The following is a 20,889-nucleotide window of genomic DNA, read 5'->3' as shown; positions in this document are numbered from 1 at the left end:
TAAGCAAACACATCACGTTTTACTCTCATTTCAATCAATAATCATAAAGCTGAAGCCTTGGGAAATCAGAATCGTCATCCATGGTGGGTCTATACGACAAATCACCAAGTTCTTAAGACATTTTACTGCAATCTGTACATTTATTTTAGTTTCTTTTTCAAGTTGAATTTTATTTATTTATTTATTTTTTGATAAACTTTAAAATTTCTTCTATAATGGTAAATATTATATGACATAATCTAGTCCTCCTGCCGCCAATTCATCTATATAAATTTGGACCTGCCAGATTCAGTAAAACATTACCCTCCAAATAAAAATTCTGGTTATATCAATTATGGAAATCTATATATCTATAATCATTACCCAAAAAAACAAAAAAAAAAGAGACTATATATCTAAAAACATCAACAACTAGAAAGCCAAACGAAACACAGCAACCCTACATACAGAACAAAAATTATGTAGCCAGAGCAATTGAACTTCTCAATACCAGTACCAATTTTGAAGTAACAACGAATCATTTCAAAGTCACAAGGAGAAGAAATAACTGAAATACATAATCATCATACAAGATAAACCATTCAGAATGCAACAAGTATAAAAGAATTGTTCATGTATCGAATCAAAATGTTTATCATTCCCTAAATCTTTTTTATGGTATAACAGGGGAAATGGTATGAATCTAAATGAAAACACTAAGCATTATCAAATATTTCAAAAATCCTCTAGTCTGCTAATTTGTTCAGGCGGTGGATGGTGCTTCTGGCAATCCTGTTAAGAGGATCAACCTTCAAAACAGTCCTCAGGTCTTCTGCCCCAAGTCTGTACTTCTCCATGCTTTCGTACAGGAGTGCACGCTGTACAAGAACAGCTACATTTGCATCATCTTGTTCTAGCACCTATAAGAAATAATCAAAGGTATCAATGTTATAATGTTATCACGAATCGACCTTCAAACGAATCAAATATCGTTAATCCTTGAAAGGCGGAAAAACTAGTATGAACGAATTCAAGGCTACCACATGCCCGCAAACTACAGCAAGTTTAACTTTAATTGGTTCCTGAGTAGGGTTTCTCATCTACTTTGCTTGTGGTCTAATTGCTATCAAATAGAAATCACATCATTTAAGAAGCTTTTAATTAGTGTCATTCCTAGAACTTTAGGCCTACAATTACATAAACTAATCGAATTATTAGACTCACATGCAGTCACAATTTTTTGTACCAAAACTATGATATTGAAATACATAGAAAGACATCAAATGCATAGATAGCTTTAAGTGAAAGATATCAATATACCTTTGTACAGTCTGCTACGGCTTTCTTGTACTCCCCAACTTCTTTGTAACATGAAGCTCTGCTTGACAAAACCTCCACATTAGTAGCATGATCACCTGCTTTCTCAAGGAGAATGACAGCCCAAGAAAGCCACTTAATAGCATCAGCATACTGCCCCTGCTTGTAGTTATCCATTCCCTTGTTCTTAGCCACAGAAGCTGATACACCAGCAGGAGGAGGTGGTAGCCCTTCAAGCTCGATAGTGGAACCACCCACATCGCTTCCTCCTCCAAACTCCGAATCCAGTCCCCAGTCATCAACTTCTGATGTTTGCTGTCCTCCAACTCCATTGTTCGTTGTAGCAGCAGCAGCACCTCCAGCTGAGGGTGTGGATGCGGAAAAGAACATGCCGAGGGGATCAGCACTGGATGACTGAGCAGGAGGAGTCTGATTCTTGGGCATCCCAAAGTCATTCATATTCAAACCAGAACCCGAATTCGATCCCATAAAGTTGTCATTTTTTGCACTATTGCTGCTATGTGCGAAATTCGAGTTGCTTGATGATTTTGAAGCATTCTGAAAATTCCCAAAAGCATCACCACCAGTACTACCGACCTTATCACTTTTAGTCCCGGAATTAAGACTACTGGATTGTTTCGATCCAAAATCAACGAAAGAACCAAATGGGTCCTTCTTAGAGCCTATCCCAATGCCTCCGCCACCACCACTACTACCCATACTTTTCATTGAAGGACCTCCAAGATTCGAATTCTTGTTATAATTATTATTGTTTGTACTAATATTATTAAACCCACCAGAAGAACCCCAAGTTCCACCAGTATTCGTGGAATGGGCACTAGTTTTTGGCAATGAATCAGCCATATTCCCCATTGAAAAAGAGCTCTTATTCGTTGCAGCTCCAGATGAAGCCATTGAAATAGGCGTTGCATTCTTTAAAGGGACATTTGCATTGCTCTTGCCATGACCCCCCATAGCAGAGCCAACCAAATCACCGAACAGGTTTGGATTCTTATTTGTAATCCCAATACCCGTAGATGAACCAGAAGGAGTAGAAGACCAAGTTTTGCCGAAAATATCACCGACCATGGAAGTGGGTCCGCTCGCAAGGTTCGGTGCTGGCTGATGGGTCCATGAGGGTTTATTGGGTTGCCAAGCGGGTCGGGTTTGCGTGGATGAATACGAAGAAGAAAAGGAAGAAGAAGACGAAGACGAAGAAGAAGAAGAATACGACGAATATGAAGAAGTACGGTTCTTCTGCTCGTTGAGCGATTTGGGTTGGGACGATCCGATCCCAAGATCGAAATCGAAGTTCTTTCCGCGATTTGAATTCATTGGTTATCTTCGTTTACGGAATTTAGTTTAAAAGGAAAACCAAAAAAAGAAAAAAAAAATATATATATATATAAAGAAAAATTGAAACTTGGATCGGATGGATCTGAGAGAAGGAAAATAAGAGCCAGTGCGATTGAAGGCGTACCTGAGAGAAGAAGTCCGTGAATGGAAGATCGGAGATTGGGATCAGACGGAGCAGAGTAGATCCGCTAAGGGAGGTGGTGCTAACTTGAGCCTGTTGAGCTATTCTTTTCTCACAGGGTTTGGTTGGCAGTGCCTGATTGACGCGGAACGGGACGCATTTAGCTTCCCTTTAAGATTGTGAAATTAATGGTTTCAATGATTTAATTCCGACACCTTTTTCTTTTATTTATTTATTTATTTTTTTGGGGCACTTTAATCCTTATTTATTTTTCTATTTTGAGGATTCTGAAATTTGGAAGTAATGGGACTTTGCGAAAAAGCTTCGGAAAGAATTTTGTGGGTAATTCCAAGAGGGCTATTTCCGTTGCTATTTTTACCTCCAAATTGTAAATGTAATTTGTTGAATATTAAAGATTCATGCTTGAGACGGTGAAGTGCAAGAATTGGATTATATTTACACTTCTTTTTTGGTCACTAAAGTTCAATACCATAATTTATCAAAAACAAAAAAACAGCTCAGTACCATAAAAATCAATGTTGTATGGTGTATTTTCATATTATTCCTAGTTTTGAACATTTGATGAAAATGTTATAGAATTTTATGGACTTGAAGTCCCCCAAAAAAGAAAAATTATGGACTTTTTTTTTTTTTTTTTTTTTTTGGGTTGAAAAATATATGGACTTCTTGTGTGTGTTTGTGTGTGTGTGTGTTCAAATGGAGCGATTGAATGGACTTGCTGATCAAACCCAACTTTTCCTAATTCAATTTTGCCTGCTGTTACTTATGGTTTTTACCATTTCTCTTCATATGTATGATCACAATCTCTCTTTTCTGCAATTCTCACCTTGCTATCTTCCAAAATTAGTCCAAAAAGTCTACATTTCCTAGTTTTAAGTAGATTACAATTCAAAATGGTTAACGAATCCATATATGCTCATACAATTTTAGAACAAACGGAGCACCCTTTTGATATTTGAAGTACCATAAACAAAGTTTACGTTTGAAGAAAGTCAACTACAAGCACAAACATTAGCACGTACCCTATATAATTAAAAATCTGCCAAGAGTCAATTACAAGTGTTAAAGAAATGTTCTGCCAAGAGTCAATTATAAGTGCTAAAGAAATGTTGTGTCACCGTGAAAAACAGAGTCTAGAAGCATACTAGGAACAAAGATGCAGAAGTTCTATTGCAAAATGCACCAAGGTACACCATATTCAATGGAAAATTGCAATAAAAATCTCTAGCATGCCTTCAAAGGGTAGGGGAAGAATTAACAAATAGGTCCACTCGAGCAAACTGTCATTTCTAAGATTTTGTAAATATGCTGTGAATTCTTACACGCTCTTCCTATTACATTATCGATTAGCAGAGAAATCCTCTGGTCCACCTTGAGCTGCACTCTGGCTGTATGACTGTGTCGGCTGCTGCACAGGTTGCCTAAAGTCTTCTGTCCTGCTCTGCATTGGCTCTCTCCTTTGAACCTGCATTGTTTCCCTCCGCCTATCATAACGTGGTCGAGGCCTGTTCCTACTCGTTTGTTGCCTCTCATTGAACCTGTATTGTGGTCTAGGTATGACTTTCCCATCGATAAACAAATCCCCTGAAATGTACATTCCATAAGATTAAACAAAACCAAATACAGAAACTTAGTTCTTATTATGTAACCTAGGCCCCAAAGAAATGATAAAATTTGAAAACACTGACCTCCATAATCTTTGTTGGGAACATCAAGATATGAATCAGGCAAAACCCAAAGCACACCAGGCAACACTGTTCAATCAAAATATTTAATAACCGAGCAAGCCAATTCGATCAAACATCCAAATTTCAAAGAAACACGCAGCTTAAACAGCATTTCAACAAAAAAGCACCTTAAACAGCAAGTTAAGCTTCACATCTACAAGACCATAACAATGAACTAAACCAATTCAATAAAATAAATAAATAAATAAATAAATAAATAAATAAATAAATAAAACTTGAGAACCCACCCCTTAAACTTTTAAACTCAACAAGCTACATGTACAAAACCATTAAAACAAAAATGAACAAATATGCTAACTTAAAACAATAGCTCAAGGAATAAATACACTAATTTAAGTTAATTCAAACCCAAACGTGGTACAATTTAAGTTAATTCAATAATAAATACACTAATTTGAGAACCCTTTAAACTCTTAAACCCTACAAGCTACAAGTAATTCTTTCAGACACTGAGTATCTACAGCAAGAACATCCTTAAAACCATCAAAAACAAGAACAAACACACATATTAACACTGGAGCACAAGGTAAAAATAATCCCACAAAATCACAAACTTCGAACCCAAACGTGGTACAATTTAAGCTAATTCAATAATAAATACACTAATTTAAGAACCCTTTAAACTCTTAAACCCTACAAGCTGCAAGTAATTCTTTCAGACACTGATTATCTACAGCAAGAACATCCTTAAAACCATCAAAAACAAGAACAAACACACATAAAAAAACAAAAAGAAAAAAAAAAAAAGAGAATAAAGAATGCTAACTTCGACCAGAAGCAGGAGCACAAGGTTAAAACACAATAAACCCACAAAAACGCAGGCTTTGAACCCCCCAAAAATGGTACCTTTAACTTTGAGTGAAAGCTCTTCAGAAATCAAAGCTCCAAAACCAGTATAAGTAGTTGTGCAAACCGAGTATATCTTCTTCTTCGCCTCCTCCTCGCTGAGAGAGGCAACAAACGTTAAAACCCAACAAAAAAAATCAAACGAAAAACTCAAAATTTTGAAATTTTATATTGAAAACAGAAATAAATTGGTACCTTCCCACAACTTCGGCTAAGGTTTTGACGTAAGAATTAACCATTTCCTCCTCGGAGGGTTTTGGGTCATTGGGAAACTCCATGACAATAAGCCAGTGCTCGTAATCGCAGCCATCAAGAAGGATGGTCTCCTTTGGAGGCCGATTGCTCCAGTTCGGAGACGGGTCGTTCAGGGGAGAATAACCCGGCCCGGATGTCTTGTAGCGGGTCGGGATTTTCACCTGGCTGGGGACGAGTTCGGATCGTTGGTCAAGAAGCGCGAAAGCGAACCTCGAGCGAGAAGAGAGTGAAGAAGAAGAAGAAGAGGAAGTATGAGACAAGGCTCTGCTTACCAACGATGCTAATGTGCGCCGGGTGGCGGTGTACGCCATTGCCGAGAGACGCCTAGGTTTTTCTGTGTCGAATGCCCTTCGCTGCTACCCTGCTTACTTCTTTTAACTTTCTTAATTTTAGCCACAAAAAAACTACAGAAAATTATAAAAAAAAAACTTTCTTATTTTATTGCTTTTCTTGTTCTTGTTTTTCTAATATTTCATTTTTAATAGCTATTATTAAAAATAAAAGATTTTTAATTTGGTACTCTCTAAAATATATTTATAATTGCGTTTTGGTCTTTAATTTTTTTTTAGTTTGTACATTTTAATTTTTAATGTACTTTGCTCCTTAAATTATTTTTGCTTACATTTTAAAAGTTTTGAGATGTATATTGCTTTTATAAAGCATGGTCTTATAGCATGTGTCATTTTGCAATTTTAATATTTACAAATGTATTGTATGTTTTCAAATTGTTTAAAAAAAAAAAAAACTTAAAAGACTAAAATAATTCAAAATAATAAAATAAAAGGACTAAAATACCCCCCCCCCCAAAAAAAAGTTTGGATCAAAATGCAACTATACATGTAATTGAGGAATTACTAACAAAGCTAATACACGATATCCCTAAAAATAATTGTGTTACTTGAAAAGCAATAGACAAATATGAAAAATTGTACATAAATAGCGAGCCAGATTCTTCATTTCTTAATTCAGATTTCACTCTGATCCATTTATTATTTCCTTTCTGAAGATCACTAATTTAAGGGTTGGACTTTCATTTGTCAAAAAAAGAAAAGCAAAAATAATTTTCTGGGGCAATTTTTATTTTGTGTATGTAAATCCTGAAGTCTAATTAGATATTTTGTTAGTATATCAGGCACACAAACTCATAGAGACAGAAAAATGGTCAACTTAATTTATCCAAATTGCTCCAAAATACTCAAATTCCTGCTCTAAAATTTTCACGTTTACAAGATTGATCGCCTGAGTGGGATTAATTTCAGATCATGCTACAAAAATTTCGGAACCCTTTTTTTTGGTTAAATCCCCATTTTCTAAACTGCAACACATTTGACATGAGTCATGATGATGTTCTTTTTATACACCTTTTTTTCATTGCAAGAAAATGCTCATCTTCCTTTTCTTTTTTTTTTTTTGGTCTATAAAATGATACAGAATTAAGCAGATCAACAATGGTTTTTCTTTTCTTTTTCTTTCCCCCCCCCCCCCCCCCCCCCGGCACTTTTTTTTTTTTTTTCCCGACTATGTATAAAAGAATCTAATGGCAAGCTGGAGGTGGGTTTTGTATTCCAGCATAACCAGCTTTTGCATTTGTACATACAGAGATGGGTTTTGGGCTTGAGCTTTTCAAATCAATGTTAAAGAGTTGAATATTATCACATGGATACTTTGGGCTGCACTGGAAGCTAACCGGAGTCGGTGAGTTTGTTGTTCCCTTAATGTTAATGTAATGGATGTTGCTGATCTTCACAACTGAAGGCTGCACAGTAAGGGAAAAAATAAGTTGCAGAACATTGAAATTATGAATAAAATTAAACAAAGAGTAGTTTTTTTTTTTTTTTTTTTTTGGGTGATGAAGGAAGACAATGTTGAATTTCTTACATACCCTCTTTCCACCACAACCATCTCCATTTGCGCAGTACAATTGGTCAATGATGATGGGGTTGCCAACTTCTCTCATGATGAGATCCTTGAATATCATTCCTGTAGCTTTGCTTGGTGTTGTTCCTGCTGGCCATGACTTGATCCTGATCCCATTATCTGTCCTTGTAAATGTGCAGTTTTTCACTGTGATACCAAAAACGTCTTCCTCGTTTTCGTAATGTCCAAGGCTACCAACACTGTTAAAGGAAGATTGGAAAGTTAAAAAGGAATAGACACCAGTATTAATTGCTCTTTGGTTTGTGTTCTGTTAGAATGATTGCATATATATGTATGTACAGAATATTTATGTGTATATTCCTAAGAGATTAAAACTGTTAGCAGAAAAAAAAACTGGTTTTTGCATTACCTAATGCCATGTCCAGGGCCACAATGGACTTTATTGATGGCGATGTTTGTTGATCCTTTAATCATTCCAATGCAATCATCTCCGGTGGCAATATTTGATTTGGAGATCTTTACGTTATTGGAGTTGCTTATATGAATTCCATCAGTATTGGGGCTTGTTCCAGGGGCAATAATTTTTATGTGACGCACCCTAATATTCTGGCATTGGCTGATTGAAATGTGAAAACCTTGGCTATTCAAGGAAGTGAATCCCATCAAAACTCCATTTGACACCTTGTTGAATTTTATTGTCTGCAACCAAACCAAATTCCCACAGAATCCCCATTTCAGATTTTTCTGATACAAAATGTAGTAGAGAAAAATGACTTTTAGAAACTTACGCATGGAAGTTGAGCGCAGTCACTGTTAGTCTTACAGTCATTGTATTGCCAGGCTTCATTGCCTTGACCATCAAAGGTACCTCTACCGGTGACTACAATGTTGTCAATGTCTTCAAATGAGAACCATTCAGGGGACTCATACAAGGAAATATCTGAATCGGCTTTTACAGTTCCAGCTACTTGTACAACTATGAGTTTTGCATTGCATGGCCCTGCAAATGTGACCGGCCCGAGCTTGAAAACTCCTGGTGGGATTAAAACTCTGACATTCCCATTGTATTTGCATGCAGCAACCCATGTCTGCATGAAGGCCTGCAAAAAGGACATATATATATATATATATATATATTATTTAGTCAGGTGCATAGATGTTACTTTTTAATCAAAACACAACTTTCGGAAAGAAAAATTAAGATTGCGAGGGAGAGAGTGTTTGTTTCTTTTAATTTCTAAATACAGTGCTTCTAAGAGTACTGGAAATGCTCTAGGAGCATTTATAGGATTACACATGAAACAAAAATATGAAAGCTATATATATTTTTGTGTGTGTGTGTGTGTGTGAATATATATATATATATATATATATCTATATGTAATGGTTTTATTCACCTCTGTGTTATCTGATCTTCCATTAGGTTTGGCACCATGTTCTAATACGTTAAAGACTTTCTCATTAGGAGTGGCCTTATCATGACCGCCCAAACGGGCACCGCGGAAAGTATCAGGCCCTGCAGGCACTGGCTCTTTTCCCTCACAACATGAGATCACGGCTAAGCATACAAGCAGGAGGGTGTGGCAAGACTTTCCTGAAATCGCCATTGCCACACTTCAGAAACAAAAAATAAAAAAAGAAAAAAAGGAAAAGGGAAAAACCCCTTTGAAATCTACGTTTTGTTTACTTTTTCTTTCTCGGGTCACAGAAAAAGCGCCTCCCAATGGAGGCTGGGGAAAATTTAGAAACTTGAGGATGATCAAGTTATGTTTGTGTGACCTCTTTGTTTTATACCTTGTTTTTTTTTCTCTAACCATTAAGACAATATTGTTACCATCTTAACTTTTTGCTATTTCTGGGGCAGTGTCTAAGTCTATGGTTGAGGTTGATTTGGTTTTTTAGTTTAGTTGGTTTGGCCAAAATTGGTGATGCCTAGTGTACATTGGTCTCCATAACTTGGCAAATGGTGCATATTGTCCTTGACTCCCTTCAGACTAGGCTAGTTCTTCTCAATCATAGTTTCTATTTTTAGTCAAAAAATTCAACCATGAATCACCATTCCAAACCCACATCCCAACTATTTGCAACAAAATTTGCAGCTAAAAAAAAAAATAAAAAAAATCTGTTTTTCCTTGCCAGTCACACAAACTTGTTTGGATGAGGATGCTGTGTGGCCAATCAATTATCCGCGGTAAAAAGATTTAGCAGCCAACTGTATAGATTGAAATATTACTTTTTTCTTAGTACTTGTGGTTTTAACTATACATTTTTGGTCAATTAATCATAATCTATTGTCAATCTGTCTTCGAATATTTGTTACTAATCAACCAATATTTCTCCTACATAAGCACATAAATATTAGGATAATAGGATAAGGTATTTTCATACATGATAAGATACAAAATATAATTATACTACATGCAACAGAGTGAGGTTTTTAGGTAAAAAAAATAAAAAATAAAAAAAATTGGCTATATACTTGGATAATTTCGATCATTCACATAATTTACATGGCTAATAGAAACATTGCTAAAGGCTAAAGCTGTAATACATAGAAACAAATAATAGAAATCGAAGAAACTAATTGGCCCAACAGGGTGGTTTTCCATTACACCATGATAGTAAATTCAGTGACGGATCCAAGTCAAAAAAATGTCAGAGGGGGCTCTCTTAAGATAAGTTACTTTTTCCAAATAACTTAAACTCTCATTAACTTAAACTCTCATTTTTAACAGTAACACATAAAAAATTTATTTATAGAAAAGAAACATGCTCTTTGACTAAAAGTAACAATTATCGAATTAAAAAAAGAGATCTAAAAAACTTCAATAAAAAAAATCAAGTATTAAATATATTAATTACAACTGAAAAATAAATGTCGAAATTTGAAAGTGAAAATTCTTTTTAATTAAGGCTGTTAACTATACTTTTTTTTTCAAAAAAAAAAAAAAGGCTTTTGACTATAATTTTAATTCAAGCTAAAATAGAAAAAAAAAATAAAAAAGATAATTAGGTAATAAAATAATTTAATCAAAATAGAATATATTAAAAAAATTCAAAGAGTTTACCCATATAAATGCCAAAATCTTTGTGTTTAGGAAAACTAATTTTAGAGTTGTAACGTATTTTTAGTATTTTTTCTCTCTCTCAAAATATAATAGCTTTGGAGGTGAAAAACATTTTAATGACACATAAGATGTAAATTAAATTTTATGGAAATTTGTGTAAATAAAAACGGAAATCAACATAAACTTTTTAATGAAAAAAAATTGAGAGGGGGCATTGGTGATTTTTTACTAATTAAAGAAAACTAAAAGCTTTTAAAGAAAAATGTAAATCCCCCATTACTATCTGGTAATAATTCACAACGCCACCATACTTTATTGTTGCTTTATTGATCAGCGACTGTTTCTTTCGTTTGGGCTGATCACTGCTGTAAAACTTGTAGAAGATATATAGCAAAGCCTTCCAACACAATTTTAAGAAATTTTGTCCAAACAAGTTGGCACAACAGTTCACAGAACTACTAGCAACTTTTCATTTTGTTGCTAATTAAACTCACATTCATCCCTCCAGCTCTCTTTCTTCTGATTAGCGTAACTTTCTGTGGATGAATATTTAGTGGGAATATGGCTATCTCAGAGAAGAATTCACTTTATTACGCCTTTCAGACACACCATGTGGCACAGAAAGTTTGGTATTCCTACCAAAAGAATCCCAAGCTGATAATAATGTTAAAAGGTTTGTGGATATCCAATATTCCATACCATAAACTATTCAGCATTAGAGTTATAAATACTTTATTATTACGTTAATAATTTGAACTTTTTCATTATCATTGATCGGTAATCATATACTTTATATATATATATATATATTTATATATATTTGCATATATATATATATATTTGTGACTCTTACTTAGCATTAAGATTGTCTTAAATCAAACACAAATAATATCTTTCTGTGGAAGGAAAATATAAATATCTTGTCCAATAATTAAAAAATCCTTGATTATCTCAGGGGTTAGAGAGAGGTTCATTCTCCTTCAGTCCGATATTTCAAATCACAAGTGGGAAATCATAGTTTTTTTTCTTTTCTTTCTTTTCTTTTGTTGGTATTTTTGGTCCTAATAATCTAGATTCAAAACTTATATAAGTGTATAAAGTTTGTGAAAACGATTCCCAAATGGAAATATACACAAAAGCCAAAAACCCCACCATGTGCCATTTTTCTGATTCCCAGTAGTACTGGCTAGGGTTTAAAGCAGAGGAAATTTAGAGGATGTTGCTTGGGAATCTTTTCTAATTTTTCCTTTTTATTTTATTTTATTTTATTTTTAGTGACAAAGCAATTCTTACATGGTAATTCCCAATCCTTTTGCGTAGGAGGCCAATTTTGACTTGGTCTACTATGCAACATTCTTGATACATTTACAATAACTGCATGAGTTATTCCTTCAAACTTGGATTAATTCATCAATCTTATTATTAATTTGTTAGAATCTGGAAAACAAAGATAATAAACTAGTCGTTGGGAGTCTGATTCTTCACAATAAATTACTTTGACTGATTCATCCTTATCTTAAAATATCCCTATATTGTTCTATTTTATCTGAAAAAAAGAGGGTCATGATCTGGACCAAAAAAATAAAAAATAAAAAATAAGAAATAAAAAAATAATCTGGTTTATTGCCATTTACTTCATTCTTAATCCTAGTTTTTGAGAAAGCTTGATGCTAACATTATAATACTTCAAGTACTTATCTTATTAGAGCGGTTTTGTTGGAATATATTTTCAATATAAAGTGGATATTTAATTATGTGTTAAATATTGAAAGAGTCCCTCAATTAATACGTTAGTACTAAAATCTTAAAACCTTAATTAGGTAAGTAGCAACATTTAGCACTTAACATGTTACTAAATGCTCAATATAAAATGAGAATTATGTTTTCAATATATAAGACTGCTTATCTTATTAACTTAACCAATTCACTACAATTTAAAAACAAATATTATAGATCAGAGAATCTATATGATAGGGAAAAAGGGTATATATTAGTTTTTTAGAATACAGGGGAAATTAAAATTTTAAGTTAGTTTTGCCAAAATTCCTAACTAGTAAGATTCACCATGAAATAAATAACATTCTAGATGCCAACATGTTTATCAACTAATTTATCTATCAACTTTTCGTGTATACCAACTATAATATTGGCACAGTTTAAAGTGGCTTACACTAAATAAGCACCAGTTGATATTGATTGTTATATCAGAATCTGTTGCAGCATGCAATTCTAGCTTACTCTATACCCAATATTTATACAAAGGTAACAAAAATAATATTAATATAATATCAACAAATAACAAAATAGAAACTTTATAGTCAGAATTTCATGTATATATATAATCTAACTTAATTAAAACAGAGTACTCTGCCATGCACCATGGTTATAGTATTAAATTGAGTTCTTTAAACGCTGAAATCTGCATTCAATTGGTGCATATATGACGGAAAATATATATATAAGAAAGAGGTAATAATTTACATTACATAAAGCAGTAGTACAAACTAAAGGAGATATGGCTTATTAATTTCCAAGCAGCTCATCTCCAAAAGCTTACATAAAAAAGCAGAGAGCTAAAAGCTAATAATTACATAATTAGTGCAAAGCACAACCTCTTCTCCTTAAATCTAGACACAGAAAAAGGGAAAGCTTCACTGAAATACACTAGGGAAAGATCTAAGATTACACTCCTCACAAATACACAAGGAGCATATTTTATGCATGCATATATATATATATATATATATTCATTCTAAAATATGTACCATAACAAAAGGCTAGTAAACTAAACCCGAACAGCTGGAGTTGGTAGTTTATTCCTACCACCTACCGAAGTCCTTAATAAGTATCCCACCGTAACGTCTCGCGGCCTCGTTGGAATCGATGACAGTCTCTGATGTTGGCTTTTTCATCTGACGAGGAGGAGAAGGTTGAGTAGGATGATTTCCTGAATAATAGAAAACCTTCTCGTCTTGGCATTGAGGAGGTGCAAAAACACGATTCTGTACTTGAGCTGCAACAGGTCCTTGACAAACATTAACCTGATGATGAGGAGGAGCTGGGTAGTGCTTACCTGCAGGCTTCATTGTCGACCAGCCACAACCACCACCACCATACGACGTGTCTTTCGTATTGGACCTTGATGAACGGTAGTGATCTTCCCACTGATGAGTCGGCATGTCCAAGTGGTAGAGCTCAGGAAACTCGTCTGATCTCGTCATAAGCTTTACATGGTCTTCCTGCTGCTGATGTCGTATGAGAGGCTTTTGCACCACCACGTTGCAACGCTTTTCTCTAATAACATAGTAATATTGAGCCATGAAAAAACTTGGAAATTGAAAGGGAAAAAAGAAAGATTTTTCTAAATTTAGGTAGGTTGTTTGGGTTGGTTTTCTTGGTATGCCAAAAAAATGAAAGAGCAAAACTGCTTTATATAGATGTGTTACAGAATCCACAACCCCATTTTGATTTTACTAAAATGGTTTCTGTTTTTGTATATTAATTTTATTTATACAAATATAAGACACGGGAAAAGGAGAGGTGAAAAAGGTAAAAGGCCAAGGATTAAGACATTTTTTATTGAAAAAGGAAAAGAGGGTTTTGGAGATATTTTATTATTATTATCATTATTATTTTTTATTCTTATTTTCTTGTGATGAATGATTGAAGATTTTTTTTTTTTTTTTTTTGGGTTGCTTTGATTACCAGTCAAACTGAAGCGTGATCTTCTCTATTTCAATTCCTGAGCTCCTGGGATTTGTAATATCTAGACATAAAAATTATCACACCACGTGGATCTCATACAATTTTATATCTAAAGATTACTAAGTTCTGGGTTCATAAGATTTTTTTCCTCAATTCCTTCCCCCACAAGATAGAATATCACTTCATTAAAACAATGTTTGGTATAACTTTTAAAAACCGCTTTTGGTTTTCAAAGCACAAATGCTATTTTTGATATTTGGTCAAAGCATTTCAAGCCTGCACAAAAAGTTCTAATAAAAAAGTAAGTAAAAACTTAGCTTTTTAAAAAGCTATTTAAAAGAAGTAAAAATAGAAGCAAAATATTCTAATTAGCATTTAAAAAGAAGCTGTTTTTCATTTATTTTGTTTTGTTTTTTTTATAAATGAGATGACATATTATATAAATGATGTGATGATGGGTAAGAAAATGGAGAAAGAAAGGAAAACAAGAACAAAAGATCGAGGTCCAATCCAACTGCAATATTTTTATTTTATATACCATGGTTATGTTTAAACGGAATCCTTCTAGTTATACATGTTCACACTATTCCTTTCCCTACCCACTGATTAATTAGCTTTAAATTAAACGTCAGCATGCATAGGTAATATATATATATATACACACATGGATCTATAGAAAAAAATATAGCTTTTTTCAATGATCTCTACTCACCTTTAAGTAGGTTTGCACAGGATTGATTTCTTTTTTTTTTATTATTTTTATTTTTTTTATTTTAAGAAAAAAAGGGGGCTAAAATATTTAATAGTTAGTTCCTAATTAATTTCAGAAAAAAAAATTCCTATTTAACTAAATCTGGTTCAAAGTTAATTGTCCTCTCGTTGATGTTTTCTGATTTCCATTAATTGAAAGTTTTATTTTGGTTAAAAAAAAATTGTCCTCCAATTTGAATTTGCATGCAATTGATTAGTAATAATGCTCGTTAATGTTGTTCGTACTAGAAATTAGCATTGATATATATTTCTTCTACTGTTATATCTGAGCTATATGTTTTCATTCTTCAACTCAACTTTCATAATTTTAACTATCCAATAAACGTAATCCAAAATTATAAAAGCATCACCAAAGGTCCGGGCTGTGATGCTTTTTTTGCTTATATATATATATATATATATATAATCTGATGCTTTTTATACACATGCAGATATGCCTGTATTGAGATATGTATATATCAAGAAGCAACATGATTCTTCTGGTTCAATAATACAAGAATATAATGGGACAGGGCAAGATTTGAAGGGTAAGATCAGGTTGCAAAAGAAAGTTTTTTTTTTTTTTTTTTTTTTTTGTTGCCCTCCAAATCAATCAATTAATTTAAGTAATATATATCATATGGAATTGAATTTGTACGGAAAACGTGATAAATATTGTTAGTGTATTGCAAATAAATTACCAAAATAAAATGAAAGTGGTTTTTCCTTTACTGTCACATAAAAATATAAAGGTTGCTTCTGTGAGATCCGTAGACAATACATAGTGGAAAATTCCATGCTTCAAGTGAGCTTGGGACCTTCAGAAGGAGCTAAAAAGTCAAAAAGGCTTTCAAGAGATACCATTTGAATTCAACCCCAAAAATGCCATCCCTTATACACCCATCACGTGTTTCTACACTTGTAAATCTGAGAAGAGCTGAATTGTTAATAAGTTCTCTTCCTTTTGTGCCCTTGAAGGCAGATAAAAATAGTTTGAGTTGGTATAAATAGTGAAAAAAAAAAAAAACTAAATAAAAGAAGGGATTAAATTTGGATTTGTTAACACACATATATAGGAACCCAACACGTATAAAGTTTGTGAAAGAGAGTTCATTATTGGATAAAAGATATATATATTCTAAAAGCAAATCCCCATTCCCTTTATTCTCCTCCTTTTCCTTTTTAAACAACAGGATAAGCCAAGCTGCGAGTTTATCTTACTATTTCAGTTTCGAACTCGGAAAAAAAAATTCCATGTTCCACGTCTCAATTATAACTTGCTTTTCTTGCTACTCTAATGCTTATCTAAACCCACCACACGCAGATGAATTAATTGTTACAATCTAAACATTATATTAATCACTTGTCCAATAGTTAAATAATTAATAAAGACACTAAATTAAAAGTTTTGAACAGAAGATATGAATATATTATAATTAAGTAACTCTGTACTAAATCCTTATTAAGGGTAGCCAGGATCAATTAACCGGGTCATTTTGGAGTTCTTTAATTTTTTTTCCATTATTATTATTTCTTTTTTTAAAAAATATGTGATTTAGATTGATTTATTAATTAATGGTGGGTAAACAAACTGGCATTCAGCAATCGGGGAGGGCAAAGCTAATGGCACCTAACTAAATATCTTTTATAAATCTGAAATAAGTTGTTAAATATGACGTATAGGCCAATAAGGAGGGTGAGATACATTCTTCAGTCTTGGATGAATCTGATTCCTCTCTCAGTACTCAACTGTATCTTTCTCAAATCTTAGTCTGGGCGACAAAAACAACAACTCAATTATCTTCACCAACGTACTGATTCCCTCTCCAATTTGAAAATGTTTCTTTCCAATTAATCAAGATAGTCTACATTTCATTAATGTTACAACAAATTATAGGCTCATTTTTTAGTTTGTTTTTATTAACGGATTAAGTTTACACTTGAAAGGAGTATTAAAACTATATAGTTTCTCTATAAATATCAGCAACCAATTGAGAGTGGTCAATTAGAGATCTTTATGTGACTAAATGATAAGAGGTGTGGCTATTGCTAATTGAAATTGCAATTAATATACTCTTAATAGTTGAAGTCTTTTGCAAAATAATATTTTTGATCATCACTATAAAATGGTAACATGTACATACTTTTGACTGACCACAATAACGTCGAAAATTCTGTATTAGCCACAACTGATTTTGGAAAAGGTTTTCGTCACATTTTAAGGACGAACTTTGATTAGATAGTATGTGGAAGGAGCATAGTAAAAAACTCAATTTGAGAACTACTTACTACTTCATTAACTATATACTAATAATCACTCTTTTGGGACTTTCACACACACAAATTAAGGCTAATTATAACTAAGCGCAATATTTAGGAAGGAGCTGTTTCTTGTTCATGGTACCATAGAGTTGAGCTGCCTCGTTGTAGTCCTTAGTTTTTTTTAGAACCATTACTACTCGTCATGTGTTCTGTTATCAATACCCCACCGTAGAGTTTACTACTGCTCATTATGCCCTTACAATTATACGCGGTGGTCGGAGGAAGAGAAGGCCTAGTACTGGTCCTCTTGGGTCGACTTCAGTAGCAGTTGTCGAGCATGGCAAAGCTTCTGAAAGCCTTTATGCCCTGCGTCCATTATCCGATCGATATGGGACATATTGCACATACAAAAAACCTAGAAAGAAAAGTATAATACGTACCATATATATATATATATATTATATGATTAATATATGCTTTTGTTTAATGATTCTGACTAAATTCAACTTAATTGATGATGTTTATGCTTATTTTCTTTTTCTTTTAAAGATAATAATGATTGATAATGAAATAAACAATTCACGGCATGTTAAAAAACATGTATTACAGATCAGAGAATCTATTTGGTAGGGAAAAAAGGTATATATCAATTAGTTTTATTAAAAATACAGGGGAAATTAAAATTTTTAATTAGCTTTGCCAAAACTCCTAATTAGTAAGAGTCAACATGAAATAAACAACATTCTAGACATCAACATGTTTACCAACCAATGTATTTGTCAACTTTTTAGGTATACCAACTATAATATTGGCACAGTTAGTTTGTATCGGCTTAGACTAACTAAGCACGTGGCACACTAGTTGATATTGTTACTATATCAGAAACTCTACTATATCAGAAACTGTTTCAGCATGCAATTCTAGCTAGCTCTATACCCAATATTTATACAAGGGTAAGAAAAACAATATTTATATAATATCAATTATCAACAAAACAACGAATATAGTGTGAAGTCCAGCCGCACCAACCAACCTCACCAACCACAGCCACCATTGTTGACAGCCACCATTGTTGACACCATTGGTGCACCGATCAACAATTGTGGGCTAAGATGTTGAAAATTGTGGCCTTGTAAGCCTATAAATAGGCTCCTTACCGTTCCATGATAACCAAGCCAAGAGAGCAATCTCAATCCTCCCAAGTGAGGAGAATTGAGAGAAAACTCCAAGAGAGAGAGTTGTTTAAGTTCCAGAGAGAACTTGAGAGAAGAGTGAGCAATTCCAGAGAGAATTGGAGAGTGCAGAGAGAGGTTCCACGAGAGAATCCTCCATGAGAGAAGTTTTTATTTTTGTATTCTATTTTTAAGAGATTAATAGAATTCTTTTATTTTCTTCTCATATTTCTTCTCTAAAGTGGTCAGAGAACCACAACAAGTGGTATCAGAGCCCCAGATCGAGAGCTTGGGCTCAAAATTTGAAGAAACAGAGCCATTGTTCTTCAAGTTGGTGTTTCGGAAAGTTGTTCAAATAATTAATTTGACAATCCCAGGTGAAAGTACCCGACGAGAGGAGAACAACGAAGTTCGCCGGAGAGAAAACGGACGTCCCACGCGCCCGCACGCGCCGACTGAAATTTTTCTGCAACTGTTCACGCGCCCACGCGCCGCACGCGCCGTCTGGAGGTTGAAGACGACCACGTCAGCAGCCACATCAGCAGCCACGTCAGCGAACCCCTGCCACGTCATCTGCCACGCCAGCGACACGTCGTCAGCCACGTCATCTGCCACGTGGTGCCACGTCAGCACCATCTGCCACGTCAGCAATATTTTCTGAAATTACGGAACGGCCCCTGAAGTTTCGGAAATTACGGAACAGCCCCTGAAGTATTGGAAATTACAGATTGACCCCTATAGTTTTCTGAAATTACGGTACAGCCCCTAAACTATTGGAAATTACAGATTGACCCCTGTAGTTTCTGTATTTGCAGGTTGACCCAGAAATTTTGTAAAATTACATTTTTGCCTCAAAATTTCTGGTAATTATATTTTGACCCCGGAAGAGTCAAGTCCACCATTTTCGGCCGTTCCGGACGCAACGGTTAACTCCGTTTTGCCAAATTCAGCTCCATTTTTGGTCAAGTCATAATGTCAATGGAAGAATCATCTTCGGGAGCTATGGTTAAGCTCACTGCCACAAATTATACACTTTGGAGACCTCGGATGGAAGATCTCCTCAATTGTAAGGATCTGTTTGATCCTATAGAAGCTAAAGGCGAAAACCCCGATCCCAGCAAAGTAGCAGAATGGAAGAAATTAAACAAGAAAACGATCGGTCAGATCAGGCAATGGATCGACCACAGTGTCTTCCATCATGTAGCAAAGGAAACGGATGCATATGCCCTCTGGAAAAAATTGGAGGACATGTACCAGGCCAAGACTGCTCGGAACAAAGCCCTGTTGCTTAAGCGATTGGTACATCTCACATTACAGAGTGGAACTTCTGTAGCCGAGCATACCAGTGAGTTCCAGAGCTTGGTAAATCAACTATCTGCTGTGGATTACCAACTAGGGGATGAGGATCAGGCCCTCCTACTTCTAAGCTCTCTTCCAGACAGTTGGGAGACATTGGTAGTCTCTCTCAGCAATTCGGCCCCGAATGGCAAACTTACTATGGCTATGGTTAAGGATGCCCTATTTAATGAAGAGGCCAGGAGAAAGGACATTGGCATGGATCAGTCACATGCCCTCGTCACAGAGAGAGGAAGACAGCAAAGAGGTGGTCGAGATAGGGGGAGAGGCAGGAGCAAGAGCAGAGGCAGATCTACAGACGGTAGAAAATCATCGTATAAGTGCTATCATTGTGGCCTGGAGGGTCACATGAAGAAGAACTGCAGAAAGTTGTTGAGAGAGCAGAGACTCCAAGGTAATCAGCCGAAGAAGGATGGAGAGACACTAGTCACTTGTACAGGAGAAGTGGCGCTCTGCTCCACCGAAGAAGAGACATGCCTTCATATATCAACCCAAGATGTTGAGTGGGTAGTCGATACTGCAGCATCCTACCATGTCACTCCACATAGAGATTTCTTCAAAACGTACAAAGCAGGAGACTTTGGTACGGTAAAGATGGGAAATTCCAGTTTCGCAAAGATTATGGGAACTGGTGATATTCAGATAAAAACGAATATTGGTTGTACAATTACTTTGAAGGATGTCCGTCATGTTCCAGATCTTCGGCTTAATCTACTTTCGGGAGTAGCCTTAGACAAGCAAGGCTATGACAACTATTTCAGCAAAGGCACATGGAAAATGACGAAAGGTGCCATAGTTGTCGCCCGAGGACATATTTGTGGAACGTTGTACAAGACTCATGTGAAGATATGTGCAGACAGCCTCAATATTGCAGAAGGAGAGGCGTCTCAAAATCTGTGGCACCAGAGACTCGGTCACATGAGTGAAAAAGGATTGTCCACTTTGGCAAGAAAGAAGCTTATCACTGTTTGCAAGGATGCTGTGCTAGATCCTTGTAATCACTGCTTGTTTGGTAAGCAACATAGAGTCTCTTTCAGTTCCTCTGCATCGAGAAG

The 20,889-nt window shown here is 34.8% G+C and overlaps 3 protein-coding genes across 4 annotated transcripts; all 3 read right to left on the bottom strand.

The window, feature by feature from the left end:
* Window positions 1-544: 544 nt before the first annotated feature.
* On the bottom strand, window positions 545-3,019 carry LOC107433129 (uncharacterized). 2 transcript variants are annotated; one of them, XM_016044381.4, is made up of 3 exons: window positions 2,777-3,019; window positions 1,300-2,638; window positions 545-899 (listed from the first exon to the last, which is right to left on the bottom strand). In XM_016044381.4, exons 2-3 carry the CDS (start codon window positions 2,629-2,631, stop codon window positions 726-728), a joined length of 1,506 nt encoding a protein of 501 aa, XP_015899867.3. In that variant the 5' UTR covers window positions 2,632-2,638; window positions 2,777-3,019; the 3' UTR covers window positions 545-725. The 2 variants fall into 2 exon arrangements, with proteins under 2 accessions (XP_015899867.3, XP_015899866.3); XM_016044380.4 differs by having other exon boundaries at window positions 1,300-3,019.
* An 837-nt stretch (window positions 3,020-3,856) lies between these two features.
* On the bottom strand, window positions 3,857-6,039 carry LOC107433207 (multiple organellar RNA editing factor 3, mitochondrial). Its single transcript, XM_016044467.4, has 4 exons — window positions 5,584-6,039; window positions 5,389-5,486; window positions 4,483-4,548; window positions 3,857-4,378 (listed from the first exon to the last, which is right to left on the bottom strand). The coding sequence occupies exons 1-4, from the start codon at window positions 5,952-5,954 to the stop codon at window positions 4,134-4,136; spliced, it is 780 nt and encodes a 259-aa protein (XP_015899953.1). The 5' UTR covers window positions 5,955-6,039; the 3' UTR covers window positions 3,857-4,133.
* Window positions 6,040-7,126: 1,087 nt separating this feature from the next.
* LOC107433144 (exopolygalacturonase) lies at window positions 7,127-9,289 on the bottom strand. The gene is made up of 5 exons (XM_016044399.4): window positions 8,919-9,289; window positions 8,310-8,621; window positions 7,931-8,220; window positions 7,526-7,760; window positions 7,127-7,399 (listed from the first exon to the last, which is right to left on the bottom strand). The coding sequence occupies exons 1-5, from the start codon at window positions 9,126-9,128 to the stop codon at window positions 7,178-7,180; spliced, it is 1,269 nt and encodes a 422-aa protein (XP_015899885.1). The 5' UTR covers window positions 9,129-9,289; the 3' UTR covers window positions 7,127-7,177.
* Window positions 9,290-20,889: the final 11,600 nt, after the last annotated feature.

The sequence above is a fragment of the Ziziphus jujuba genome, chromosome 11 (genome assembly GCF_031755915.1).
Source record: "Ziziphus jujuba cultivar Dongzao chromosome 11, ASM3175591v1".
Classification (NCBI taxonomy): Eukaryota; Viridiplantae; Streptophyta; class Magnoliopsida; order Rosales; family Rhamnaceae; genus Ziziphus; species Ziziphus jujuba.
Note: the sequence above shows the minus strand (reverse complement) of the source record. Positions and strands in the feature narration are given on the sequence as shown.

Coding starts and splice junctions, on each gene's coding strand:
- LOC107433129 (XM_016044380.4), bottom strand. CDS start 2,631: ATGAATTCAAATCGCGGAAAGAACTTCGATTTCGATCTTGGGATCGGA. Junction 900..1,299: donor CCGTAGCAGACTGTACAAAG/GTATATTGATAT, acceptor TATTTCTTATAG/GTGCTAGAACAAGATGATGC.
- LOC107433207 (XM_016044467.4), bottom strand. CDS start 5,954: ATGGCGTACACCGCCACCCGGCGCACATTAGCATCGTTGGTAAGCAGA. Junction 5,487..5,583: donor TTAGCCGAAGTTGTGGGAAG/GTACCAATTTAT, acceptor TGCCTCTCTCAG/CGAGGAGGAGGCGAAGAAGA. Junction 4,379..4,482: donor TCCCAACAAAGATTATGGAG/GTCAGTGTTTTC, acceptor TGTACATTTCAG/GGGATTTGTTTATCGATGGG.
- LOC107433144 (XM_016044399.4), bottom strand. CDS start 9,128: ATGGCGATTTCAGGAAAGTCTTGCCACACCCTCCTGCTTGTATGCTTA. Junction 8,622..8,918: donor GAAGATCAGATAACACAGAG/GTGAATAAAACC, acceptor TCCTTTTTGCAG/GCCTTCATGCAGACATGGGT. Junction 8,221..8,309: donor ACTGCGCTCAACTTCCATGC/GTAAGTTTCTAA, acceptor GTTTGGTTGCAG/ACAATAAAATTCAACAAGGT.